General features: G+C 56.4%; 1 protein-coding gene across 7 annotated transcripts in view; it reads left to right on the top strand.

Moving 5' to 3' along the window:
• Positions 1 to 25026, top strand: part of TSNARE1 (t-SNARE domain containing 1) — an 86262-nt gene that overhangs the window by 11697 nt on the left and 49539 nt on the right. For 5 of the 7 annotated variants that reach the window (XM_072949829.1, XM_072949828.1, XM_072949825.1 and 2 more), the window contains exon 2: positions 21325 to 21450. The exons of 1 other annotated variant lie outside the window; for it this stretch is intronic. In XM_072949829.1, coding sequence (XP_072805930.1) covers positions 21363 to 21450 — 88 coding nt within the window. In that variant the 5' untranslated portion in view covers positions 21325 to 21362. Of the gene's footprint in view, positions 1 to 5276; positions 5380 to 21324; positions 21451 to 25026 lie in introns of all 7 variants that reach the window. One more of the 7 variants, XM_072949827.1, reaches the window with a different exon arrangement.

Raw genomic sequence — 25026 nt, 5'->3', positions numbered from 1 at the left:
CTGGAAGGTGCTGCTGGACACCCTGTGCTGTTGAATCTAGTGTCCGAGTTGCTCTTCACAAGTAAGCTTGTCTGTCGTCTCCTTTTTGGTGGGCACTTTTTTTTTTTTCAAAGGTCTGATATCAGTGTTGCACTTGCTTCACAAAAATAATTGAGACGTTTTCTTCCTGATGCATTTTCTAGAGCAGTTTAACAGTGTTGAATTGCCTGGTCTTTGAAGCCCTGGTAGAGTTTGTGAAACTATTGGGAACTGGTGCTTGCATGTTAGTTTTGTTTTTGTTTTGAGGAAGAAAGTCCTTTAAAATTTTTCTTTCTTTTTTGGGGGCCAGTTTTATAAATTACATTTTCCTAGAAGATTGTTCGTCTTACCCAGGCTGTCAGATTTATCCATGTGGACTGGAGTGCAGCTGTCTCTTCCATGCTCTAATTTCCTTGGTTTCTGTGGCTATCTCCCTCTCATTTGCTCCCTCTTTTTCTTGATTGGATTAGCTAGTTGTTTCCATTTTATTTAAACATTTTTCTTCAAAGATTCACCTTTTGCATATTTTAATTAAATTTATTATCCTTTTTTTGCTTCTTAAAACATTTTTTGCTCATAGTTAATAATTTCTTTTGCTTTTTTTAGTTGATCTTATCATTCTTTTCTCTACGTGTTTATGTGCTCGATTAATTTGTCTACATTCTTTTCAAAAAAGAGTGTAGTATCTACAGGCTGGTCCCAACTTTCTGGCAGAATGTATTTTCCTTACCAGCACTGCCCGGATGCTGTGTGATTTGGGTTTGTAGCCTCTTTTTCAGGCCAAGAGCTGTTCAGGAGCAAGTTTTCAAATTTCCAAATAAAGCACCTTTTGATTTCTCAGTTTTGTTGTTATTCTAGTTTTCATTGCACTTAGAGAATATTGACTCTCCTCTTTGGATCTTTTGGGGTTTTGTGAGGTTTTGCCTGTGGTTCTAATGTGGAGTCAGTTTTCATTGTTCCACATGCGCTTGACAGGGAGCTGTTTTCTCTCGGGTGAGCAGCGGTTGATGGCTGTGCTGGTCAGTTGCACCATCTGAGCCACGTCCTTTGGGTCACGTGTGTCATGGTTCTTGTCCTCTGGCTCTGCTGTGGACCATGGGGGTGAACGGCAGTCCTGCCGCGGGTCCACGTCTGCCTCGTCCCCGGGCTCCTGTGAGTCTGGCTGCACAGCCAGAGCCTCTGTGCTGAACTGGCCCTTCCCGTCATCTCTGTGCTGCCGACATCAGGACCGCAGCCCGGCCCCTGTCCTGCCCGCTCGCCTGGCAGCCTCCACACCTTCTGTCCCCACCCCTGTGCGCCTGCACATGTGTCTCTTACGTACAGTGAGGTTGGCTTTGCTTTGTGATCCCATCGGAGTATCATTTTTTCTTTCATTGGAGAGTTAAACTAGTTTGCTCTAATTGATAGGTCAGATATATTTGATTTTAGTTCTGTCATGTTTTGTTACGTGTGTGGATATTTTTAAAGTCTTTTACTCTGTGGTGTGTTTTCTTTGCCTTTTAAAAAAGTCAGTATAGTTCTTGAGATTTGTGGAGTCTGTGTCCTGGTCTGAGTGGTTGCCTTTGTAATACTTTTGCAGGTTATGCCGTGTCTTCAGGGACCGCTTATTAAGTACCTTCTGTGTCCGACAAAATGATGTTGCCCCCGCCCTCTTCTCCCGGGAGAGCCACACCCTAATCCTGCAACCGTGACTGTTACGCTGCATGGCAGAAAGGGACGTTGCAGCGGGACTTAAGGTTATGAAGCGTAAAGGGTTCTCTCGGATTTGTCTTGGTGGACTCAGTATAGTTACGTGAGCCCTTGGGAGCAGAGAGCTTCCTTCAGCAACAGGCGGGAGAGATGTGGCCGGAGGGGATGGCAGAGAGACCTAAGAGTGAGAAGGATCTGAGACGTAGGGGTCCCATACAGGGACAGGAGAGGGGCCTCTGGGAGCTCAGGGCTGACCAGCTGACCACCCGCGAGGGAGCAGCGACCTTACCCTGCGACCACCAGGACCTGGATTCTGCCAGCAGCCCAAGCTACCTCCCAGAGCCTCCAGCAAGGGAGGCGACCCCGCGGAAATTCTGATCTGCGGAAACTGTGAGACGGCAGATCTGTGTGGCGTTGCTGCCAAATTTGTGGTGATTTGATATGGCAGCAACGAGAAATGAATATCCCTCCTGTGAGTAATTGTGAAAGTAACGTGCTTTGTTTTTCACCTTCCCTCACCTAATTTTAGTCAAATAGTACCTTTCTCAGTGGTTACCTTTGTACTGTGAAATCTGTGTGTGTTTCCGTTACTGAAATGTCAGCGGTGAATTGTATCCTTCGACTCTGAGTTCCTACTGATGAGGCGAGGAGCTAATTACTCTTCCTTTCCTTTTCTCCTTTCCCACTTGATTTTTATCAGCTGAGTCATTTCTCTGTGGTCAGAACATGCTGTTACTTGCTGTGTCTGTCACTCCAGTCCCACGTTTCAGTCTTGCATCTGCAGGCGGGTGTCTTCAGGGCTCACCGACAACCTTGGGATCGACTTTCCTTTGTCACCTTTGACAGGCTGAGGTCTGCTCTGCAGGTGCTTTCTCAGAATGGCTGATGGGAGCGGTGGTCCCTGAAGTTGCGTGTTCAAACTGCTTCTGGGCTTGAAGGGCCGTTTGAATGTGGATGAAGTCCTTGGCTAGACCATCATTTCTTGAATGTCTTGTAAATGCTGTCTTCTGACTTTGAGTCTTGCTTTGAAGAAATCGGAGGCCTGCCTGATTATCCTTCCCTTCATGAGTGATTTAACATCTTTCTTCTCACTTCAGTTTGTTTGCGTTTTTTGTTTCTATCCTTTGTGATATTTTCCCCCCAAAATGCCTTTTCTCCCTCACACTCTTTGCAGCTTTGTCTTCATGTCTGTGACACGGGTTCTTTTGTTTATTGTGAACTCTGCCAGCTCAAGTTTATCCTCTGTTGTGTTTCCATCTTCTTTCTGAGTTCATGCAGTTCTGGGACAATTGCTTGATTGCTTTTTCGGTTCGGGACGAACTGTTTTTGATCTGCTTTGTGGTAGGGTGTGTGGCTGTCCGGTGACTGCTCTGTTCTGGGCCCCCACCCCCACCTTGTAGTGTCTCTGTTTCCGTACTGGGCCAGTTCTGCTTTCAGTGTTATTTGTAAAAAACTTAACATCTTTTTTTTTATTGTGATAAAATACATAACATAAAGTGGACCATTTTAGACATGTTTACATGCCCAGTTCTGTGGCCTTTAGTGCATTCACATTATGGTGCAGTATTTCCCACCCACTGCCTGCGCCGTCCATCTCTGGAGCATTTTCATCTTCCCAAACTGGATCTCTGTCCTGTTAGACTCTGACTCCTCATTCCCTCCCCCAGCCCCCGGCCCCCACCGTTCTGCTTCTGGTCTCTGAGAATTTGACGGCTCTAGGGACCTCACATAAGTGGGAATGTAGGCCTTTGTGCTTTTGTGACTGGCTCATTTCACTGAGCAGAATGTCCTCAAGTCTCATCCATGTTGTAGCAGGTGTCGGAACTTCCTTCCTTTCAAGGCTGGTTAATGTTCCACTGTATGAGTAGACCACAGTTTGCTTGTTTATCTTCTGTCCATAGACACTTGGGTTGTGTCTGCTTTTTAGCTGTTGTGAATAATGCTGCTCTGAACGCGGTGTACAAGTATCTTCTCAAGTCCCTGCCTTCAGACACTGTGCTGTCCGCCAGAAATGGACCCAGTGTAACTGACTGTGCTTCAGTAAAGACGGAGAAAACGGCCCTGCCTTCAGTTCCTTTGGGTGTGTACCTCCAAGTGGGATTGCTGGATCATGTGGTTATTTTATTTTCACTTTTTTTGGGGGAACCACGGTACTGTTTTCCACTGCAGCAGCACCATTTTACATTCTCACCAGCAGTGCACAAGGGTTCTGGTTTTTCCACGTCTTCACCAAAACTTTCTTTTCTGTTTTTTTTGATAGTAGCCATCCTAATTGTGTGAGGTGTTCTCATGATGGTTTGCACATTTGCATTTCCCTGATAGTAAGTCACATGGAGCAGGTTTTCTTGTGCTTACTGGCATATCTTTTTTTGAGAAACGTCTTTTCAGATCCTTTGCCCGTCTTTTGGTAGGCTGTTGAGTTTTAGGGGTTCTCTGTGTATGCTGGATACTAATCCCTGATCGGATATCCTTTGCAAATATTCTTTCCCATCCTGTGAGTTGCCCTTTCAGTCTGTTTGATCCACAAAAGTTATAAATTTTGATAAAGTCCAATTTATCAACTTTTTCTTCCCTATGCTTTTAATGTCATATCTAAAAAATCATTGTCAGCACTATTTACAATAGCCAAGACATGGAAACGGCCTAAATGTCCATCAACAGATGACTAGATAAAGAAGATGTGGTATATTTATACAATGGAATACTATTCAGTCATAAAAATGACAACGTAACGCCATTTGCAGCAACATGGATGTCCCTGGAGAACATCATTCTAAGTGAAATAAGCCAGAAAGAGAAAGAAAAATACCATATGAGATCGCTTATATGTGGAATCTAAAAAAAAAAAAAAAAAGGAACATAAATACAAAACAGAAACAGACTCATAGAAGTAGAATACAAACTTGTGGTTGCCAAGGGGTTGGGGGATGGGAAGGGACAGACTGGGATTTCAGTATTTGTAGATACTGACAGGCATATGCAGACTAGATAAACAAGATTATACCACGTAGCACAGGGAAATATATACAAGATCTTGTGGTAGCTCACAGCGAAAAAAAATGTGACAATGAATATATATATATTCATGTATAACTGAAAAATTGTGCTCTACACTGGAATTTGGCACAACATTGTAAAATGACTATAACTCAATAAAAAATGTTAAAAAAAATCATTGTCAGATTCAGTGTCATGAAGCTTTCCCCCAGGTTTTCTTCTAAGAGTGTTTTGGTTTTACCTCTCATATTTAGGTCTTGGATCCAGTTTTGCATTTATTTTTGTGTGCAGTGTGAGGTGAACATCCAGGTGCATTTCTTTGCGTGTTGACACCCAGTTTTCCCAGTGCTGTTTATTGAAAAGACTGTCTTCTCCCTGTTGTGAGGTCTTAGTACCCTGGTTGAAAATCGTTTGACCACATACGTGACGGTTTATTTCTGGGCTCTCTGTTCTGCTCCATTGGTCTGTGTGTCTGTCTGTATGCCAGTGCCACACTGGTCTGATTACTGTAGCTTTTAGTAAATTTTAAAATCAGGAAGTGTGACGCCTCCAACTTTGTTCTTCTTTTTCAGAATTGTTTTAGCTATTCAGAATTTTATTGATCATTTTGGGATGAGCTATTTTTTTCTGGATCCGCTTCTAGTAAGAGTGGCCCACTCACCCTTTCTCGGAGAGGTAGGGATGGGGACCTCGAGGGGAGTGGCTTTCAGGGGCTTCAGTGCTGCTGTAGAGGCAGGCTGCTTCCTGCACACATGGCTCTTGGGTAATTCTTCCTCTGGCCCCACCTTCTCTGCTGCTTGAGCCTCATGGACATCTCAGGAGGTGCTGGGGCCGCCCCCAGCCCAGTTCTGTTGCTTGGTGGTTAAAAATAGCTTTTGAGTTCAGGGTCAGCCCATGATGCTTGGGAATGTACTCCTGTGGTGCTTCCTGAGATCTGCTCTGCATTCCCTGCCCCTCCTGACCTGCACTTTATGTCCGCCTGGGAGGACTCGGCGCACTTCCACCTGCTTGTGGCTGCCCTTACCTGTGCCCTGGGGCCTGCACATCATGCTCACTTCCTGCTTTCTCTAAATATGAAGTGTGAGCTTTAAAGTTTTTGTTTCATTATTTTGGTGTCGTCATTCTCCTCATTGTCTTAATGTGATTTCTAGAAGGAGAGGGGAAAAAATATGCTAACATAGGTGGCCCCATTTATGCCTGATGTCAGTTTCCTTGTAGTCAATCTCCTAGAACTGTGGGGATGAAAAAGGAGGATAATGTCGTTCAAATGCCTGTTCTAGTGTCTGCACTTGAGAAGGACTTAGTAGGTACTTAGTAAGGAGTCATCACACCCCTGCGCTGACCTGTCATGACAGGACAGCCACCAGCCCTGCAGGGTTGAGCTCCAAGCTGGGGGAAGGATAGACCCATAGGGCTCTGAGCAGGGGCATGGGCAAGGCCAGCCACTGGCGCTGGGCCACCGTGCTCAGCACCGCGGACAGCTCCAGCGGTGCCTCTGTAAGGCAGCCCGTCCTGCCCTGGACACCTCCTCCCCGCAGGCCCTGGATGAGCGGCTGAAGGCACAGGGCTGCCTGGGTGTTTGAGCCACTGGCCTGCCCTGGCACTCAGGACCAGCAGGTGGGTGGGCAGTCAGGGGAGGGGCGTCGGGGTGTTGCTGTGGGTTGGGGTGAGGACAAGCTCTCCTTTTCCCAGGGACCCCTCCAGCTGGGTCTGCACTTTCAGTGCTGGGGCAAAGAGCATGTGCTTTGGGGGTCCAGCCCACATTCTCTGGCCTGTCACTCTGGGCAGTGACACCTGTAATTCAACTGTACCAGCTGTGAAAAGGGGATCCCCCACCTTCCTCTCACCACCACCTCCTCCTGTAGGAGGGGGTCCTGCCCATCTAAGCCGGTTAACTTGCTGAAGTTGCTCCCATTAAAGCAGCAGAGAGACCGTAAGCTGCCCACCAGCCCCCACCCCCTCAGCATCACTTCATCCTGTCATCTGTGGGGGAGGAGGTGGTGATGGCCTGGGTGGTGGCAGTAGGGCTGGTGGCTCGTGGGAGGGCAGGGCTGCCACCGTGGGTGGGCCTGGTGATGCTGCCGTGCTGAGGACTGGGGGGTGGTGGTGCGGGTCGTGATGCTGGTCATGTCCTGCTGCTGTCGGTGCTCCTCCTGGTGGAGGAGGGTGATGTGATGGTGCGGCTGGGCACTCAGGTGGTGGCACCTTCCAGAAGGCCCACCTCATCAGCCCGTCCAGCCCCGCGTCTCCCTGCTCCCCCTGCACAGGGCTTCCCCCGCGCTGTGCCTGGTCTTACCGCACCAGGCGGCTCCCGTAGTGAGTGCAGGTCTGCCTTCACCCTGGAGAGTGAGGGTCTGTGGGGCGGAGCCTCCTGCTCCAGAGGGAGAAAGCGCTCTGGGTGTGGGGTCATAAAGGGTGTGCCCTTAGGACCGAGTTTTCTGTCTGTGTCTGCCCCCTTTCCCTGTGACCAGTTGGCTCAGCAGTGCCCTCAGCCAGCCTGTCCTTGGGACACGCAGGTAGGTGGGTTCCCCCTGCCCGTGGCTTCCTGCGAAGGGGTGGGGAGAGGCCTGGGGCTTCTGCTGTCTCACTGGATGCCCTTGGCCATCCTTCCCTCACTGGCCTCCCTAGGGAGAGCTGGGCTGTGACACCAGGCACGGCTCGAGCTCCAGTCTGTTGCCGCGGCTGCTCTGACCGGGCCACGGCCACGTGCAGCAGGGCCAGTGCAGGCTCTGGCTGGAGGTCTAGCTGGGTCTGGATCCCACCTTGGCCTCTGACCAGCTGGGCTTCCTGGGCAAGTTGCTGACCTCTCTGGGCCTCATTTCCCCGTCTATGAACTGTGGCAGCCAAGGTTCCTTCCCTGCAGTTAAATGAAGTGACGGCTGCAGGCTCGCAGTCCGAGGCCTGCTAGGCCACGTTCTCCTGGGAAAGCTGGGCAGTCTGGCGAGGTGGGCGTGCCAGGAGATCTTTGGGCCAGGATCCTCTGCCCCTACACCCCAGGCAGTCTCGGGGTCTGATGGGAGCCTGACTCCTGGCTGTGGGCAGCTGTGCAGATGGGCTGCCCCCGCCTCATGACTCAGGCACAGTCCTCCTGCCACCGTGCAGGGAGAGGGCCTGGCTGACCCAGGCAGGCAGGCAGCAGGGCAGTGGGCAGAGCCAGGCCCTGAAGCCTGGCCTCCCCTGGAGGAGGGAGGGTCAGAGTGGGGCGGTGTGGCAGGTGAGGGGGGCGTGCATTTCATGGCCGGGGTCCACCGCCCTGTGGTGCTGCCAGCGATCCCTGCTTCTCTGTGGCCATTCTGGGCGTCGTTCTCAGGGTGCCTGGGGTGCCTGGCTGGTGCTCTGTTTGACGTGGAGTCCAAGTTGCTGTAGCAACACTACTAACGCGTGAACACGTGTCAGGGCAGCCCCCACCCCTCCTCTGCCTCTGCGCACACACAGGCACACGTGGGGTCCTGATCTGGCTGGGGTGTACTTGTAGGGGTGGTGGCCCGAGCCGGGCTCTGTGCTTCGGGGTCCTGTCTAGACACGCTTCAGAGAGGTGAGGGCGGCTGCCCAGGTCATCCTCTGTGGGGACTTGCCCACAGCCCTCTGCTGACTCTCCCACCGGAGGAACCACGGGGTGTGTGTGTGTGTGTGTGTGTGTGTGTGTGTGTGTGTGTGTGTGAAGGTGGGAAGGGAAGGGCATTCACAGGTTTTGAGGCTTTTTCTCCCTCTCTTCAAAGAAAAGCTTTTACTTTGTCTCACTTTCCAAAAAGTAGTACCCACCCCTGGTAGGAGATGTAGACCAGATAAGCAAAGCGAAGGTTTAAAAATCAGCAGCTTCCCTCTTGGAGGGTAAGCACCGGGGCTTTCCAGGCCGGGAGTCTTTCCAGCTTCTGTTATTCTGCATGTTTTATGGAGTTGCGACCTCACCATGTAACTGTTAGTGGACTTGCTTTTTTCACTTGAGGGAGGCAAGGCCATCTGCTGGGTGGGCAGTGGGAGTGGGGAGAGGTGCTGATGGGGAGGGGGCTAGCTGGGAGCCGACAGTCTGCTTGGGGAGCCCTCTGAAGCTGCTGGCCATGCCCAAGGCGGTCAGCCCGGGCCTGGGTGGGGCTGGGGGATAGGCGGGGGTGAGTGTCCCGGCTCGGCCCCCACTGCTGTGTGGCCGTGTGCTCCTGTGTCAGGTGGGAGCTGTGCAGGAGGAGTCGGGGGTCAGCCTTGGTTCTCCCTGGGCCAGGTTGTGGCTGGTTAGGGATGAAGTCTCCCCAGAGGACTGGATGGGTCTCTTCGCCTCCTCTACCAGGCAACAGAAACTAACAAGATGACCTTAAACCAAATGGGGCGTGCCTGTATGCAGAGGCTGGCCGGGTGGGGGTGGGAGAGGAGCAGGACCTGGGTGAGCTGGTCATTCCTGGCCCTTTGCTCTGCAGGCACGGGGTTGCCACCTGGCAGCTCCTGGGGCCCCAGGCGGCCCGTGTGCAGCAGTGGAGGTGCTGTGGGTTGTCAGCCAGGAGACCTGAGTGCTTGCTGTACCCCTCTTCCAGTGCTGGGGCACAGAGGTGACGGAGGCGACATGCACAGCTGGCCTGGTGGAGTGCCACCTACTGGCCTGCATGTCCCCCCACCAAATCCATGCTGTCATTGATGCACCAGCAGCCTCCTCTGACCCACCACCAGCCCCAGTGCCTTGAGCAGTTTCGTAATTGCTGAGATATAATTCACAAACATCCAGCTCACCACTTCCAGAGCACAATTTAGTGGTTTTTTGTACATTCACAATGTTCTGCAACCATCACCATCATTTAATTCCAGAGTATTTTCACACCCAAGCAGAAACGCCGCACCCATGGCGATCACTCCCCGTTCCCACCTCTGATTGGCTGGCAGCGCCTGGTCCCCGTCCCATCTCCGTGGGTTTGTCTGCTCTGGACGTCTTGTGTTTGGGATCCGCCCCACGTGCTGCTCCGTGGGGGCTCTTTGCCTCCACACGTCTCTCCAGGGTCCTCGTGCTGCGCTTCCTCCCAGCCTTATCTGCTCCTGTGCAGTGGGACTGGGATGTGCACCCGCAGGTCCCTCCTGCGCCTTTGTGCGGCCTGAGCTCCATGAGTGCTGCCTGTTCGGGGCTTTGCGTCACACAGCGGCTCTGTTTGGCCTCTTGTGTTTGACGTGAGGGTTCTGCGAGTCCGGTGTGTGTCACCTGTGTCAGCAGCCCCGCTGGACGGAGGGACGCCAGCAGGTCCCTTCTCCTGTTGGTGTGTGTCTGGGCTATTTTCAGGTTGGGTGACGATGACCAGGTACCCTGCAGTGGGGTGACCGGGGCAAGGGTGGACGGGTCTCTGTAAGGAACTACTGAGCAGCTCTGCTGAGTGGCGCTTCCTCTGTCCCCAGGGCTGGGACACGTGCTCCTTAGGGTCATTGTGTGTCATGTTTTTCTGGAGTCACTTTTCACCTTACTGTCCAGTCTGAGCACTTCCCTCCACGACTGAATGTATCCTTTTAACCCTGTTCAAGGTCACTGCATCATAGTCTATTTAGATATACCAAGGGTGATGTATTTGACTCTTTATTGCTGGCTATTTTGGTTGTCTCTAGCCTTTTGTTTTCTGCTTCGTAATGTTTCTGGCTTCTGAGTACTCCCTGTCTGATTCCTTGGAACCTAACTCTTGGGGTCAGGTGCCTGCTGCCGGTCATTTGCAGGGGCTGGTGCTGCTCTGAGCCCCGAGGAGTGGGTGTCAGGCCCATGCCAGTTGCCCTGCCTCTGCGCTCCCCCCGGTGCACCAGCTCCGGTCCTTCTGCAGGTGGACCCCGGGCACAGGGGGCGCGCTCTCGGGTGGGGGACCACTCCTGCATGGCTCTGGAGGCGGAGCTCCTGAATTTTGACGTTGTCTTTCTACTCAGCCTGTCGCCTCCCTGGGGGCAGGGGCCAGGAGCGCTCCGTGTTTGGGCACCTGCCCAGGTGCTGGGTCCCCGCAGGTTCTGTCCTACGTGGTTTGTCTCGCTGAGCAGTCTGATGGGGCTGAGCCTTGGGGAACCTTCCCAGGGGACCCCTCCCTCCGCCGCAGGCCTCTCCCTGCCTCACCAGTTCCTGTCTCGGTGCCTTGCCCCCACTCCAAACTGTTTTCATTTGCGAGATCCCTCCAGGGGCCTGTAATTCATGGTTTTCACACTTGTAAAGTGATGTGCTTGGAAGCCAAGTCCCCAGTGAATGACCTTCAGTCTTCGGTTTCCCTGAGTTTTATAACTAACATCTCATGGAGGCCTCCTCCTTCGCACGTCAGTAGGGGCCGGATGGCCGTTTCGTTTTGCTTCCCCCTCCCAGGGCTGTGTTCCTCTGCCCGTGTGCGGAGTCCTCCCTCCTTTCCCGCCTGCGTCGCGGCCTCCCCCCGTCCCTGGCCGGAGAGTGCAGTCGCCACTGTGCTGACAGCCGTGGGCTCCGCCTGGGTTCTCCATCTCTGGAGCCGGCGGGTCCCTGGGCTAGTCCTCTGCGTCGTCCGTCGGCTCTGTCCAGCCTGCTGCCGGGAGCCGGGCCCTGGGGCAGATCCCGGCGTGGTCGGTCGGTGGGGTCATGTCACAGAGAACCAGGATCAGGGCTCCTCGGCTGTGTGGTGGTCTCAGGGACTCCTACTCTTGGGTTTCCCCATCTCTCACCAACCCAGGCTCCTGCGGTGCTTAGGGCAGGTCCTGGGGACTGTGGCCGAGGGACAGTGCAGACTGGAGCCCTGAGACCAGCCCTGCACCTCCTTCCCGGAGGATGGCAGTACCAAATTGTCTTCCGTGCCTGTCCTGGATTCTTGGGCGAGTTGGGGGCGGGGTGTTGGGGGAGAGTCACATTGTCTCTGCCTCCCTCGTGGACGGGGTGTGTGCCCTGTCTCCCATCTGTGTGGGCTCCCAGGGCCTGTAAGACCGTCCAGCTGTCCTTTGAAGGTGCCTGTGCCTGGCCTGAGCCTGCTCCCGGGGCCCTGGGCCTACACCCTGAGGCTCCTTCGAAGACCAGGTGGTTTTCTCCCCCAGGGAGTTGTGCTCAGCTCCAAGCCTGGCCCTCGCACCTCCTGCCTGGTCCTGGGCGCCTGCCTGCACCCCTTTTCTCTGGGAGGAAGTCACACAGACACATCCCAGGCAGCTCAGGATCTCAGCAGACGGGTGTGGGAAGGGAGCGCTGGGGAGATGCCGGGGTCAGGATGGGGAGGCGGCCCTGGAGGAGCAGAGGAAGCTTTTGGAAGGGGCCGCGTGGCCTTTGGGAGCATGTGTGCCTGTGGCCTGTTGGCGGTGGGACAGGAGCCCTCGTGCGGGCCGTTTACTCCCCCGCACCCATTGGGCCCCGCTCACAGAGGAGGGGACCCAGGGGGGAGTTTAGATGAGGTGATGGTCACATGTCTCTCCTTTTATAGCATTTAACTTTGAGCCCTACTTAGGAGACTGTCTCCACAGTCAGGTCAGAGGGGAGCTCTCCTTTCTTCAGGTCTGTTTGTCTTACCTTCTACTCGCAGGGCCCTGGTCTCTTTGGCACATGCTCTTTTTATTATGTTAGGCGTGAATCACTTTCTTTTCCCACGGGGCTAACCAGACGTCCCAGCTCCGTTTGTTAAAAAGCCCTTCGATTTGAGATGCTGCGTTAATTCCACCCTAACTGCCCCCCTGTCTGTGGGTCCAGTTTCAGACTTACTCCCCGAGTCCCTTGGTTTGTTTGTGTTTTCCTATGTGGTTCTAATTATAGAGACTTCAGCATTTGTTGGAGACAGAACCCCCTGCCCTAAGGCTCACCCTCTGAAGGGCCCAGTTCAGTGGTCTGCTGTATCTTCACGGAGCTGTTCGTTCGTCTCCGCTGTCAAGCGCAGGACATTTTCATCACCCTAGAGGAAAGCCCATACCCGTTGGCATCCCCTCCCCTGGCCTCTGGCAGCTACCTGTCTGCAGTGTGTTTCCGTGGATCTGCTGTTCTGGATGTTTCACACACGTGGGATCGTTCACGTGTGGCCTCTTTGTGTGTCTCTGGCCAGCGTGACGTCTTCAGGACCATCCGTGTTGTGGTGGTGTCAGCACTTCTTTCCCTGGGACTGTTAAGTCCCACACAGTAGCCGACCTTTTTACTTGCTTGTTTGGTGTTTTCCCGTGTCAACCCCTTCGGCCTGTCCGGCTCTGTAAAGGCCTTGTGGGTATTGTTATGGGGGTGGGAGAACGGATCTCCTTGTGAAATAGGCTCGTCCTAGCCCAGGACACAGATGGCTGTCCGTGCAGCCAGCTCTGCCTTCTGTCTTGTTTTAGTTTCTTTTCAGAGATTTTTCCCATTTCATGTTAACTTTTTTCGTGGACGCGTTGCCTTTTTTTTGTTTTCTTTCTAATGATTTTTTAAAACTTTTTTTTTATGGGGATACGGGGGATTGCACCCAGGTCCTGGTGCATGCTGAGCACGAGCTCTGCCCCTGAGCTCCACCTCCCGCCCACGTGTCATCTCCTGTGTTGCTCAGGTAACCGGCAGTTCCCTTACCGTCTGCCCTCCAACCGGGCGTGTGCATGGAAGGCCTTTGCTTTCTGCATGAGAATTCTATACCCTGCTGCTTTGCCAAAGCCTTTGCCTCTTGGCATTTTAACATCATCTCTAGGGTTCTCCAAGTGCACCGTCCTGGCCCTGGCCCTGGCCTGAGCACCCATCCCGGCTCCCTTTCCCGGGTCTCTGGGTCTCGCCTGTTGACCTGTTGGCGACGCCTCCAGAGCTTGCTGGGCGGTGCTGGGCGGTGCTGGGCATCTCTGCCCCTCCCAGGTCTCCGGGAACTGCCTCCAGGGCTTTCCCTTTAAAGAGATGCTTACTTTAGGATAAAGGGGGATTTGCTTTTCCATTTTAAGAAAGATTCTTGAGTGTTTTCACCGGGAATTTGGTTGATGCTATTTTTAGCATCTACGGAGAGACTCACAGCCTTTCCCTCCCATCAGTGAACACGGTATATGTTACGTCAGTGGGGTTCCTAATGGTGAACATGCCGCGCATGCCTAGAAGAATGAACAAATCGGGTTTGATGTTTGTTTTTTAGTCTTTTATTTGGCATTTTGGCATCCGTATTCATAGCCAGTATCGGTTTGTAACTTCCTCTTTTTTTGGACTGTGTTTATCAGGTTTCCTTATCAGTGTTACACGTGCTTCATTAAACAATCAGCAGGTTTTCCTTTATCATCAACACTCTGGAATAATTTATGGAGCAGGGGAAGTATTTGGCTTTGGAAATATGGCAGAATTCCCCTGCAAAACCATCTGGTCCTGGTGTTTCTGTGGGGTAGTTTTGATGATAACTGTTTCTGTTTCTTTTGTCCAGATTTGTCTGTTAAAGCCTTCTGTCTCCAGTGGGTCTCTGTTGCTGAACCTCCCTTTCCCAAGACACGACCTATTTCACCCCGTTTTACACATCTGCACACTTCACGGAGACTGGGGAGCAGGGACCTAAGAGCTCCCTGACTCTCTGTCCCAGCGGTTTGTCTCCCGTCCATTCCCTGTGCTGTGTGTTTGTGTCTCCTCCCTCTGTCGTGTCTGCGTTGGCTGGCTGGCTGTCTGGTTAGCGCTGTTCAGAAAACAGGATTTTGATTTATTAATTAGGTCCGTGGTTCTCCTGTTTCCTCCCCCATTCATATCGTTAGCTTTTATTTATAGTGTTTCCTTCTTTGTGGCTGCATCTGACTAGCTTTCTTTGCTCTTTTCCAACCTTTATAGCTAAGAATGAAGTCCCTTTGTTTCCCTTTTTTTCAGGACATGTGAAGTTTGCGATTTTTCTTCTGATCACTGCTTTCAGTGCAGCCTGCTGATTTTCACACACAGTGTTTTCACTGTTTTTTGTTTTAGAAATTTCTTCATTTTAGCTTGTGTTTCCCTTTTGTCTCCAAGAGCTGCTTAATGGATCGCTGTTGAGCTGGGAGGAGCGTCCTGGTTTCAGGAGATGTTTGAAGCACACGCCCCCGTGCCTGCCAGGCCCCCAGGTCCCTGTCCGTGCAGCTTGGCCACCTTGGTGCCCCACCCACGAGCTCGATGCCCTGCACTCACTTATGTTTTCTTTACTTCCTTTTATGAATTTTTTTTAGTTTTCAGTATACAGATCTTGCACCTTTCTTAAATTTATTCCTAGGATTAAAAAAAAAATCTCTAGTGAATTTTTACTTTGAACTTGAAACTTCTGGACGTAGTAATTCTAGATTTAAGAAAAGTGACCAGATTAACAGAAAGCCTTCCTGCCCCCAGGCTTGCACGTGTTGCCCTGTCCCCGTGTCTCCTCCACGCCCTGCTGCGTGTGCGTGTGCACATGGCTTGTGCTTCTGAACCGCTCCCCGAGGTGCACACGTGATGCTCCCCAAAGGCATAATCTCCTGCGTCACCGCCGTGCGCTGTCAGAGTCAGGCCACTGCACTGACACAGCAGCCTGAGGCTGTCACCCCCGTGCATGGGGCAGGCCTTGGGGGAGATCCCAGTAGCACACATCTCAGCAAAATGCAGTCCCTGGTCGTGGGTTGGTTTTGGGGATGACGTCTCTTTGGCCTCCTTCAACCTGGACGGTTAGCTCCTCAGACTGTCTTTGTTCCCTGCAACTTCGCGATGGTGAAGGTTGCGGCGGAGCTGTCTTGCGGGCGGTGCCTCCGCGCCATCGTTCTTGGCAGGTGGACCGGGAGGTGCGTCCCCGCAGCACGCAGGCGGGGTTTGCTCCAAGGCTCGCGGGCGACGCCGGTTCTTTGCTTCAGCTGACGGCTGCTAGGTTTCTCCTCTGTGAACTTGTTGTGTTTCCATTTCCAATTAGGAAGGTTCCTGGGGAAGGTACTTTGAGACTGTGTGTCACTCACTGGACTTTGGCCACGAGCTCTGCCGCTTGTGGACGTCCTCGAGTCGGTCACCACGGCGCTGGGCTGACTCCAGCGCTCCGCCCCGGTACGGGTGTCTGCTCTAGGGAGGGGCTGCTCCCTCTTCCCCTGGTTTATTTGTTTATAACAGTGTGGATTTTTATTTTACTTCTTTATGGTAAGGCTATAATAAGTAAAAGTTGTGATCCTTTATTACCGTTCTCAACTTTCATACTCAGAATTGTCCCTGATTGGGCCAGTGGAAGCCTCTCAGGCTGGTTCTTGTGACCTCTAGAGATGGCCCGCCTTCCTTTGAGTACTTCCTTACACTTATGTAGAATGCTCTAGGCTTATCTTTTACGTTCTCAGCTGCAGTCCTGGAATCAACCACCTCTCCAAGCAGTCTTACTTCTGTTGTGAGAAGAGCGGTATTTCGTGACCCAGGTCTGTGTGCCGGGCTCATGGCTCTAGGGTGACTTACCGGCTTAGACAAACCTGGGAAGCAGATGGATGTCACAGTCACACGCAGCTGTGCGAGTGAGTGACCTGTGTGTGCTTCCTTCTACCCACATGCATCTGCACCGTCTGTGCGTGCTAGAAACTGATTCCCACGATGCCTGCCAGCTCCGGTTGAGTGGGCCGCCTGGGAGTGCTGGCGGGCACTGTGGGGGCGGGGGGCCCACGACCCTCTTCCTCTGCAGCTGTGGTCTTGGTGTGAGGATGGGGGAGGCGGGCCAAGGGGGTTAGCAGCCTTGTCCGTGACCCCGTCTTTCTCTGTGACTTTGGATGAGTCAGGTTCCCTCCCTGAGCTCAGTTAATTGGGGTTTGAGCTGGATCAGGGGATATCTGGTGCAGATGCCTCCACCCCCTCCCCTGGACCCATGGTAGACACCCGGCATCCTCCAAGGCCCCCAGGACCCCTAAAAGGTCCCAGACATCTTCTCTACAGGACACTCGGGTCATGGCGCCAGGTGCGACCAGACCCAGGGCCAGTGTGCCGAGCATCCTGGTTTCCAGTGATGTCCTGGCCTTCATCCGGGGTCTCCAAGCTGGTTTGGCTTCCATAGTGCCCCCATCTGAAGTCACGTAGGTGGACCCATGTGTGGTGGTCAGTGGAGGGAGGTGCAGGTCAAGCTTGGGGTTTGACTCGTGCTGCCCGCCGGGCCCTCGGGTGGGCAGCAGCCCGGGCTGCTCAGCATCCCCCTGGAGCATTGTGGGTGGGACTGGGTACCGCTGATGCCTCCCACCTCGCCCGCCCTGGGGCAGTGCTGTGGTCTCTAAGCAGCGCAGCCCAGGGCCTCCTGCCTCCCCGGAGCCACGGGGCTGGGCCCAGGGTGGAGCAGAGTGCAGAGCAGAGTCGAGGCGGGCCTCCCCCAGCAGGTCTCCTGGCGGGTGGGCGTGGGGCCAGGTGAGCGGAGGGCGGCCACGGCAGGAGGACTTGGCTGGCTTTCCCTCTGCCCTGCCTGGCAGATCCCCTTCCCGCTCCGCCCCTCCTCCTTCAGGGAGCCTCCCCGTCGCCCCTGCATCCCGCACACAGAGTGGGCGTGGAGGAGTGCCCGTGCGAGGCCTGCTGGCCGCTCCCTGTGTCTGGCACCTTTCTGGTTGGGGTCCGGGGCAGGTGTTTAGGCACAGACCCCAGAGTCCCGTTGTCCCCGACCCTCTGCTTGCTCTGGCCCAGTGGGGCAGAGAGAGGACGGGGAGGGCAGAGAGTTCCCGAGCAGAAGGACGGCATCCCTGGAGTCAGGGCCAGCGGACCTGGAATCTCAGCCCCGCAGCCTGGCCCTCCGCCTCTTTCCTGGCCTGGCAGTGTGGCCAGAGGAAGGCTCGCTGCGTGTCTGGGAGGGCTGGGCTGTGGCGGCAGGTGGGCTGCAGCCACCACACCCGCCTGGCCCCATGTTACCTGGAGAGCTGGGTTCACTAGGGTTGTGGTTGTGTGGGGGCAGGGGAGGAAGGGCACGGGAGGGGTGGCAGGGGTGAGTCCTGGGGTTGGCACGGGGCATGGAGAGGAAAGGGGATAGAGTGGGCTGAAGGACAGTGACCTGGGGTTGGGGATGGGAGGGGGAGTGGCCGGATCTCGGGCCGCCGGGATGAGGTCCCAGGGCTGTCGGTAGTGACGAGGTCTGGGTGTGACTGAGGGAGGGGTGCAGATGGGAAACACGGAGCTCTGGAGGAGGGGAGTCCCCGAGTGGGTGTGTCAGTTCCCCTGCCTGGGGCCTGGTGTGGTCCCCCAGTGTGGGGTGTGTCCTTGCGTGTTGAGCACCGTCAACACCCGTCCAGTGCCGAGGCCCTTCATGGGAAGCGAAGGCCCTGGGAAGCCAGAGGTCCTGCCGCGGGGGCTGCACGTGGCAGGTGTGCTGTCGCCCTCGGCCTCCTCTTTCCGTGCCCTCCTCCTGAGTCTCCCAGGGTCCTGGTCAGCTCAGGCCTTCAGGAGGCTGAGGCGGAGATCTGGCCCTGCTCCCTCTTCTCTGGCCCGTGAGGCTCTGTCCCTCTGGCCTCCAGCCCTGGGCCTTCACTCTGCGGGGCAGTGCTGCTCAGTGCCGCTGCTGTCCAGCGTTGCACGTGTCCCCGCGCCACTGAGGGGCAGAGGCTCACAGAACGAGCTGCAGACGGTCACTGATGGGTGCCTTACTCTGATCTGCTCAGGGCGGGCTTGCTGCCCCCTTTTACAGGTGAGAAAACTGAGGACTAGGGGTGTGAAGTGCCTTGTGCAGACCCTACCTAGGAAGGACTTGCTCTCCATCCTTGGGGGAGTCCCTTCAGCTTAATGGGGCAGAGACCATTCTGGGGCACCCCAGTTTAGACAGCACCATTTCTTGTCTGCTGCTGGAGGTCCGCCCTGGTCTTGGGGGTCCCCTGCCTCTGAGAGCCCCAGGCTGGGGGAGGAGAGCTTCAGGCAGAGGTCATGTCCTGCTTGGGAGCCCCTCTGGGGCAGACCTGGCTGCGCTGCAGCCTCAGCTCTTGCCTTGGAGCCTGGGTCATTGGACCTCAGCCTGAACTGCGTCCAGGCGCTCCCTCCAGCCCGGTGTCTGGTGGCGTCCTACTGGCGGGCCACCCCCTCCTCCTGGGCCTGGGGCCTTTGTCCTGGGAGCAGGGCTGCATTGCTGGGGCGTTCCCTGGAACCCCCACTTCCTCTGGTGCCTTCTGGACAGGATCTGGGCAGTAAGAGGACGGATGGTTCCCTCCAGTCACTGGGGGCGGGAGACAGATGTCCGGGGAAGAGCCTGGTGCCAGCCCTGGGGCACAAGGCCGGAGGAGGCTGGCAGTGGTGGTCACGGAAGCCGCTCAGTAGGAGGCCTCCTTGGGAGCGGGCATCACTCCGGTGGCCTCTGTCCAGCAGTTTTGAGGCAGCCGGGGCTCTTTCTGGGCACCGCAGCCCTCCCGCCTGGCCAGGCTGCCACTTCCACCTGCCACCGGCAGCCAGCAGCCCCTGAAGTCTCTTGTCTGCTGCCCCCTCCCTCTTCCTCATCTGGCTCCCGCTGTCCACGGCCTGCCCTTGCCAGCTGGGACACCTTGGTGGAGACATCAGGGCTTAGACTGCAGGTGGATGGGTGGGAGTGGTGGGGAGGGTGCTGAGGGTGCAGGCTGGCCAGAGGCCCTTGGGAGCCTGGGGGTTCCGGTGGACAGCTGCGTTCCCAGGCACGGGGGATGGGCCTGCTGGGCTCCAGGTCCCCAGGGCCTCGGGGCCCAGAGCCTGGCCAGGTGGGCACAGAGCAACAGGCCAAGGACACACTGGCATTTCGAGTTCCCAGCCCAGCGGGCTCTGGCTGGGGCAACTCTTTGTGGCCCCAGCAGTGGGACTGCAGGTGAGCTGAGGACAGGCTGGGGTCTTTCCGCCTTCCCGTCTGCGCAGACCCTGACTACTCAGGGCACGGCGACAGGAGCCCTCGGCCTGAATTTGCCCCTCAGAGCACCAGGTGCTGCTGGCTGGGCCCTTCTGTCCCCGCCAGCTGCCCGCCTGCATGCAGGCAAGCTGTGGGCCAGTGGGCTGGGGGGTCTTGAGTGCGCCCCTAGCCTCCGCCACGCCTTATAGGTGCCCTCGCTGTCCCTCCCGTCTTCCCAGGGCTGCCCTGCCCCTCGCTTCAAACTATGGCCCCTGCTCCCTGCTCCTGACTCAGATCCGGCTTGAGCTGCTTCCTCTGGGGACCCAGTGGTCTGGGGCTCCAGCTGTGCCCCTGGGGTCTCTAAAAGCCCCTTTTGGAGCCCTTGGGAGTGGGGGTGTCCAGTCTGCACAGGGAGAGAGCATTGGGACGTCCCCCATGGTGTCCTTGGGACGAGAGGGAACCCACGCGAGGCACTGCAGCGTGGTGGCGCGCGCCCACTGTCTGGGGGCACCAGCCGCTGACCTTCCTGCGTTTTGTGTCTCCTCCTCTGGTGGCGCCGCTTCCCCGGGGCCGGGGCCGCCGCTGCCTTGGGCCCCTCCTTCGCGCCGTCTCCCCAGATGCGGGCCAGGCCGCTGGGCGCTGGTGAGTGCGCTCGGGGGGGCTCCGGCTAGGCCAGCGATGCCCCCCCACCAAGCTTCTGTCCCCCATCTCCCCGCGGGAGTGGAGAGTGTGGAGGCTGCTCCCATGGGGATGGGGCAGGCGTCCAGCATGTGGCCTGAGACCCACGGAGAGGAAACCCTTCCCGTCCACCGGGGTTCTCACCGGGCCTTTACATCCCTTTCAGGTCCTCCCTGCCAACCCCCTGCCAGCCACCAGTGTGGGGCCAGGATTCCTCACGCGCTCTGGCCGCACAGTGTGTCTGGACTGAGACCTCTGGGTCCCGCTGGGCGAGCTGGCTGCCGGCTGCCCTGTCCTGGCCGGCTCAGGCACCGTGGGGGCAGAGGAAGGCTGGACGTGCCGCTCCCTGCGGACGGGTCCCTGGAGGCCCGACGACCCCGGGGACGTGGGCTGCTGCTGCTCCTCTGAGGGCCCCCTCTGGCCACAACTTGCTTGCTCATGGGGGGTTTGTTCCGGTGAGTTGGGTGGTGTCTGGAAAGCGCTGAGCGGAGAGCCTGTTCCGACAGGGTTCTCCGTGAACCATGCCCACGTCATTGGGATGTGGCGGATCAGACAGACACCACACACACCTCTTTGTGCCCGAAGGTCACGAGCCGGGTGTCCCAAGGGCAGTGTAGGCGCAGCACACTCAGAAAACTGGTGTGTCTGCATGGTCCCTTCCTGGGCCATGGGACGCTGGAAGGTCACAGGTGGCGGTTTTCAGGCTGGGGAGGTGCCCTCTGGGGAGGCCATCCTGGGGCTGCGGTCCGTGGGAGGAGCAGAGGGGCGGAAGGGTGCTGAGACAGCCGGGCCGGGGCACCTGGCCCCACGCTCAGGAGCCAGCTGCGTGTGGGGTGCCTACCGCGCGTCACCCGTTCTGGGCACTCTCCGTGCGTCCGTTTACGACTCCCGACAGCCCTGGGAGGCAGTCTTGTATTACTGTCCACTTACAGGTGAGGGAACGAGGCCCGAGAGGGCCGGTGGCTGGACCCCAGCTGCACAGGTAGCACGTGGCCGAGTCAGGTGGAGCCCCAGGCAGCCTGGCTCCAGCCCCATGCTGCCCCCTGCAGCTCAGGAGGACCCGGCTGGAGACGGCGCTTTGGCAGGGGCCCTGTGCCCTGCAGGCCCCTGGGGTCATGGGTGTGGGGCTCCTTTGGGACCATGGTGGTCTTTGAGAGGGAGCCCTGCAAGGAGGGACAGTGGGGCCTGGCTGAGCTGAGCTCTGGGCGCAGGCTGCCTGGTGGCGCTAAGCAGAGTAAGGCTGTGGGCAGGGTGGGCGGCCCGAGTGCACCCTGGATCCTGAATCCATGTGCTCACTCTCTCCTGCCTCCCCACCCGGTTCTGTTTCCTCCAGCTCTTCAGGACAGTGGCGGCCCTGTCTCCTCTGAGAAGATGTCCTATGGCTCCATTGCTGGCAGCAGCGGCCTGGAGAGCCGTGGCCCTTTCGGGGGGCCCTCCAGACAAGGCTATCGGCCCCTAGGTGAGGACACGGCTGGCAGCGTGGGTTGGGGAGGAGGGCGCATGGTGGTGGGCGGGTCTCCACTGTCGTGTTGGTGGATAGAGAGGGGTTCTGTCCTGACCAGCGCTGCCTGTGACCTGAGACCAGGGGTGGTGCTGGGGCAGCACCAGGAGAGAACAGAGCAGAGGAGGTGCCGTGCCCTGGGGGCAGGCCTGGGCGCCCGCGGCCACTCCGCAGTCGTCCGGGGGCACCTGTGGGTGCGTGGTGAGTGGCCAGGTGGGTGAATGGCAGCCTGTTCTTCCCAAGGGTAGCGTGGGGCAGGTGCTACTGCTCAGTGCGCAACGGGGGAGACAGGCCCGTGGTGATGGACAGCGTCCCGGGGCTTTGCAGCTGGTTTGGGCAGGGGGGGAATCCACTTCTGTGCTTCTGTGTGTGAGCCCGGCTCTGTCCACTGAGCCAGCGCGCCCCGCAGGCTGAGCCCTGGGTGTGCGCACATGGCCTCTGGGGGCCGTGCCCCTCCTCGCTTTCCCCTACCCGAAAGGCGCCTGTGCTCCAGGTGGCAGGCGTGTTAGAGCAGGTCTCCACCCGCCGGTTCCCTCCTCTGGCCCCTGGCATCTGGGTGAGCGCAGCCTTCATGGGCAGCAGTCTGGGAGTGGGGAGGGGACGGAATTTGAGATCCCTGAGCTCTTTGCTTGTGTCTGTGGACCACACTTGCCCTGGCCTGAGGCTCAGCCCAGCACCTGGGGTAGGTCAGAGCCCTGGCTGTCCCGGTAGGGGTTGGGGTGGGGGTGGGTCCCCGTCCCCTTGGAGACATTCTGAAGGTGGCCCACGTTTCTTCCCTTTTGGCTTTTCTCGGGCTCCTCCAGGGCTCGGTTCCCCAGGGGTGCCTGACTGGGTGGTGGTCTGGACAAGGGGCCATCTCAGGCTCCTAGGCAGCCCCCTCCCAAGGAGGAAGCAGCGTGCACTTGGCAGGGGGCTGAGTTGCCCGTGCATGTGGCCGTCCTTGTCGCTGTTGTCCCGCGGTCTCTTGGAGCTTTGCCACTTCCTGCTGCCCAGGCTCAGGTGAGGCGCTGGAACACACTGGTGCCCAGGGCCAGGCGCCATCCTGCAGCACAGTCCCATCACTGTCGCCTTCCCTCCGTCCCTCCTTGAGCTGGGAGCGAGGGCCTCCTCCCTCTCCTTCCTGCTGGGAGTGTGCATCCAGGCAGCCCTGTAGATATTGGGGCCACGGAGGGGACACAGGTGGCCCCGTGCCACCAGGGAGACATTCCCCGAGCCATCTTAGGAGCCATAAAGAAGGTGAGGGAGGAAGGAGGGTGTAGGCTCTGTTGCCAAGGAGGTCAGGGAGGACCCCCTGGGGGGGAGCTGGGGAGGAGGGAACCCCCAGGGTCTGAACAGGCCTGTCCTGTCGGGAGGCAGCGTGCGTGTGAGTGTGGGAGCACGTGCACGTGCGCATGAGTGTGGGAGCACGTGAATGTGACGTTCGGTTTGAATGTACCGGTGAAAGGCTGATGACACAAACTCCCAGGTCCCTCCTTCTGGGTTGCAGGTTCGGCTGCCGCGCTCTCCCCGAGGTTTCACTCCCACGCGTCACATCCTTACACCGACCCTTGCTGAGCCTGCTCTCTCGGGACTGTTTAATGGGGCGTCCGTTTGTATTGTTCTGAGATTTGGGGTTTTGCTGTCTTGCTCCTGAGTCACTGCTGTTTGCCTGGCTGCCCCGGCAGCTTCCTGCTCTGCGGCGCTGGGTTATGTGTGAGGCCATGGCAGGGGCGCCTGGTCCACGGGCGGGGGGCCGTTGGGGCGCCCGTTTTGGCCCCTGTCGCGTAGCAGCGCTGAGGACCCAGGGGCACTGGTGCTGTTGGGACACCCTGCACGTGAGGGGTGGCCAGGGCCGGGCAGACGTGTTGCTCGTGCTTCTGTGACCTGTCCCTGCTCCTGTCCTGTCGACACCAGGCGGCGGCGGCCTTGACCGTTTGCCCGTCTTGGGTGTGGAAGGGTGTCTTCTGGGTTGAATTCGCGTTTCCCCAGTAACTAACGGGGTTGATCAGTTTTTCCTGTGATTGTTGGGCACTTGTGTTTCTCTGGTTAACCCTCTCTGTGTTTTTCTCCTGGGTTTATCCTGCTCTTACTGACGCCATCCCCTGTCACGGTTTGCATTTTTCTGTTTCATCTAATAAATTTTGTCACAAGCTGATAACGACTTTACCTTTGGTGTGCATATTTAAGCCTTCGAATCACTTGGAGTTGAGTTTGTTTGAGGAGTGAGGTGGGGTGGGGACGGTGGTCTGTGGTGTCGCTTCTCTCTGCTCGTGTAGCGAGTTGTCCTGAACCCTTTACTGAGAACCCCACCCCTTCTGCAGACGTGCGGCGCCAGCTCTGTGACAAATGCGGTTCCGTGTAGGTTCCCTCGGCTGGTTGTCTGTGTCTGTGCAGAATTCCATCTTCATTGGCATAGTTATTGTGACTCTGGTATTTTTTACGGCGAGTTGCTTACTTCCCTCGGAGACGCCCGGGGTGCGTTTGGCCTGTGGCTGTGCACACCTCGGAGTCCCCGTCACAGCTGGGCTGGGACTGCTCTGCGTCCGCGGCGGTGGTGCATGAGGGTCGGAATCCTTGGCATCCTGAGTCTCCGGTGCACACATGTGCTTGTCTTTCTGTTTATGGAACTTCTTTAACGGCTTCAAGTGTTTATCGTTTTCTCTGTGAAGATCTTACATATCCCTTATTAAACTTCTCTTAACAAAATAAAAACTAATTTTTGCTGCCATTCTGAGCAGTGCCTGCTCTAAGTCTTTGTGGCTGGTGCATGCACACACATTAGTTTCTTCTAGAAGCCAAGTCCAGGGGTTTTATTTAACGTTCACACATTATTAATTATTATTATCTTACTTACTAAACGTGGGGAGTTTCAGACATAGAAGAACAGACACAGTAACGTAAGGAGCCCGGCGCATGTCCACTTGGCTTTGTCGCGTGTCCCCTGCAGCCGGGCCAGCCTCACCTGTGCCGTCAGGAACCCCACCGCGGGGCGTTTGGAAGGAGGTCCCAGAAGCCAGCACATCCCATGTGTGAGTGTTTCAGAGTGCCTCCTCCTTTCCGTGATCGCATGTCCCACCAGAATGTAGCCGTGGCTTCCTGCCAGCGGTCAGACTCTGGGCGCCCGTGGAGCCCACAGGTGCCCGGCGTCCCCGTGGGCACCCTGATCGGGCCCACTGTCGTGGGTGGATGCGCCTTGTAAGTCTTTCTGCTTCTCTGGATATCCCTCCATCTTTTAGTTCTGCTGCTGCTTTTTTTTCTTAAACTTTGTTTCTTGGGGAGACCATGCTTTTCCTTTGGAGTGTGGTTGGTTTTTGTCCACTGCCGTTCTGCTGAGGCCCTTTTATGAACTGCAGTGATTTGTAGAATCTTGAGTTTCCTGTATAGACAGTGTCATTTGTGAGCATCACAGTGTTTTTCTCTTCGGTTCCAACGCCTTCGCCTTTGGCGCGCTCTCCCTGCCGCCCTGAGCTGGCGGAAGCGGTAGCACAAAGCTGAGTGCGAGCGGTGATTGTGCCCCGGGTGCGCTGTTGCGAGAACAGGGCTTTGTGCTTCTCA

This window comes from Vicugna pacos, chromosome 25 (genome assembly GCF_048564905.1).
Source record: "Vicugna pacos chromosome 25, VicPac4, whole genome shotgun sequence".
NCBI lineage: Eukaryota > Metazoa > Chordata > Mammalia > Artiodactyla > Camelidae > Vicugna > Vicugna pacos.
This window is presented reverse-complemented; position numbering and strand designations above follow the sequence as displayed.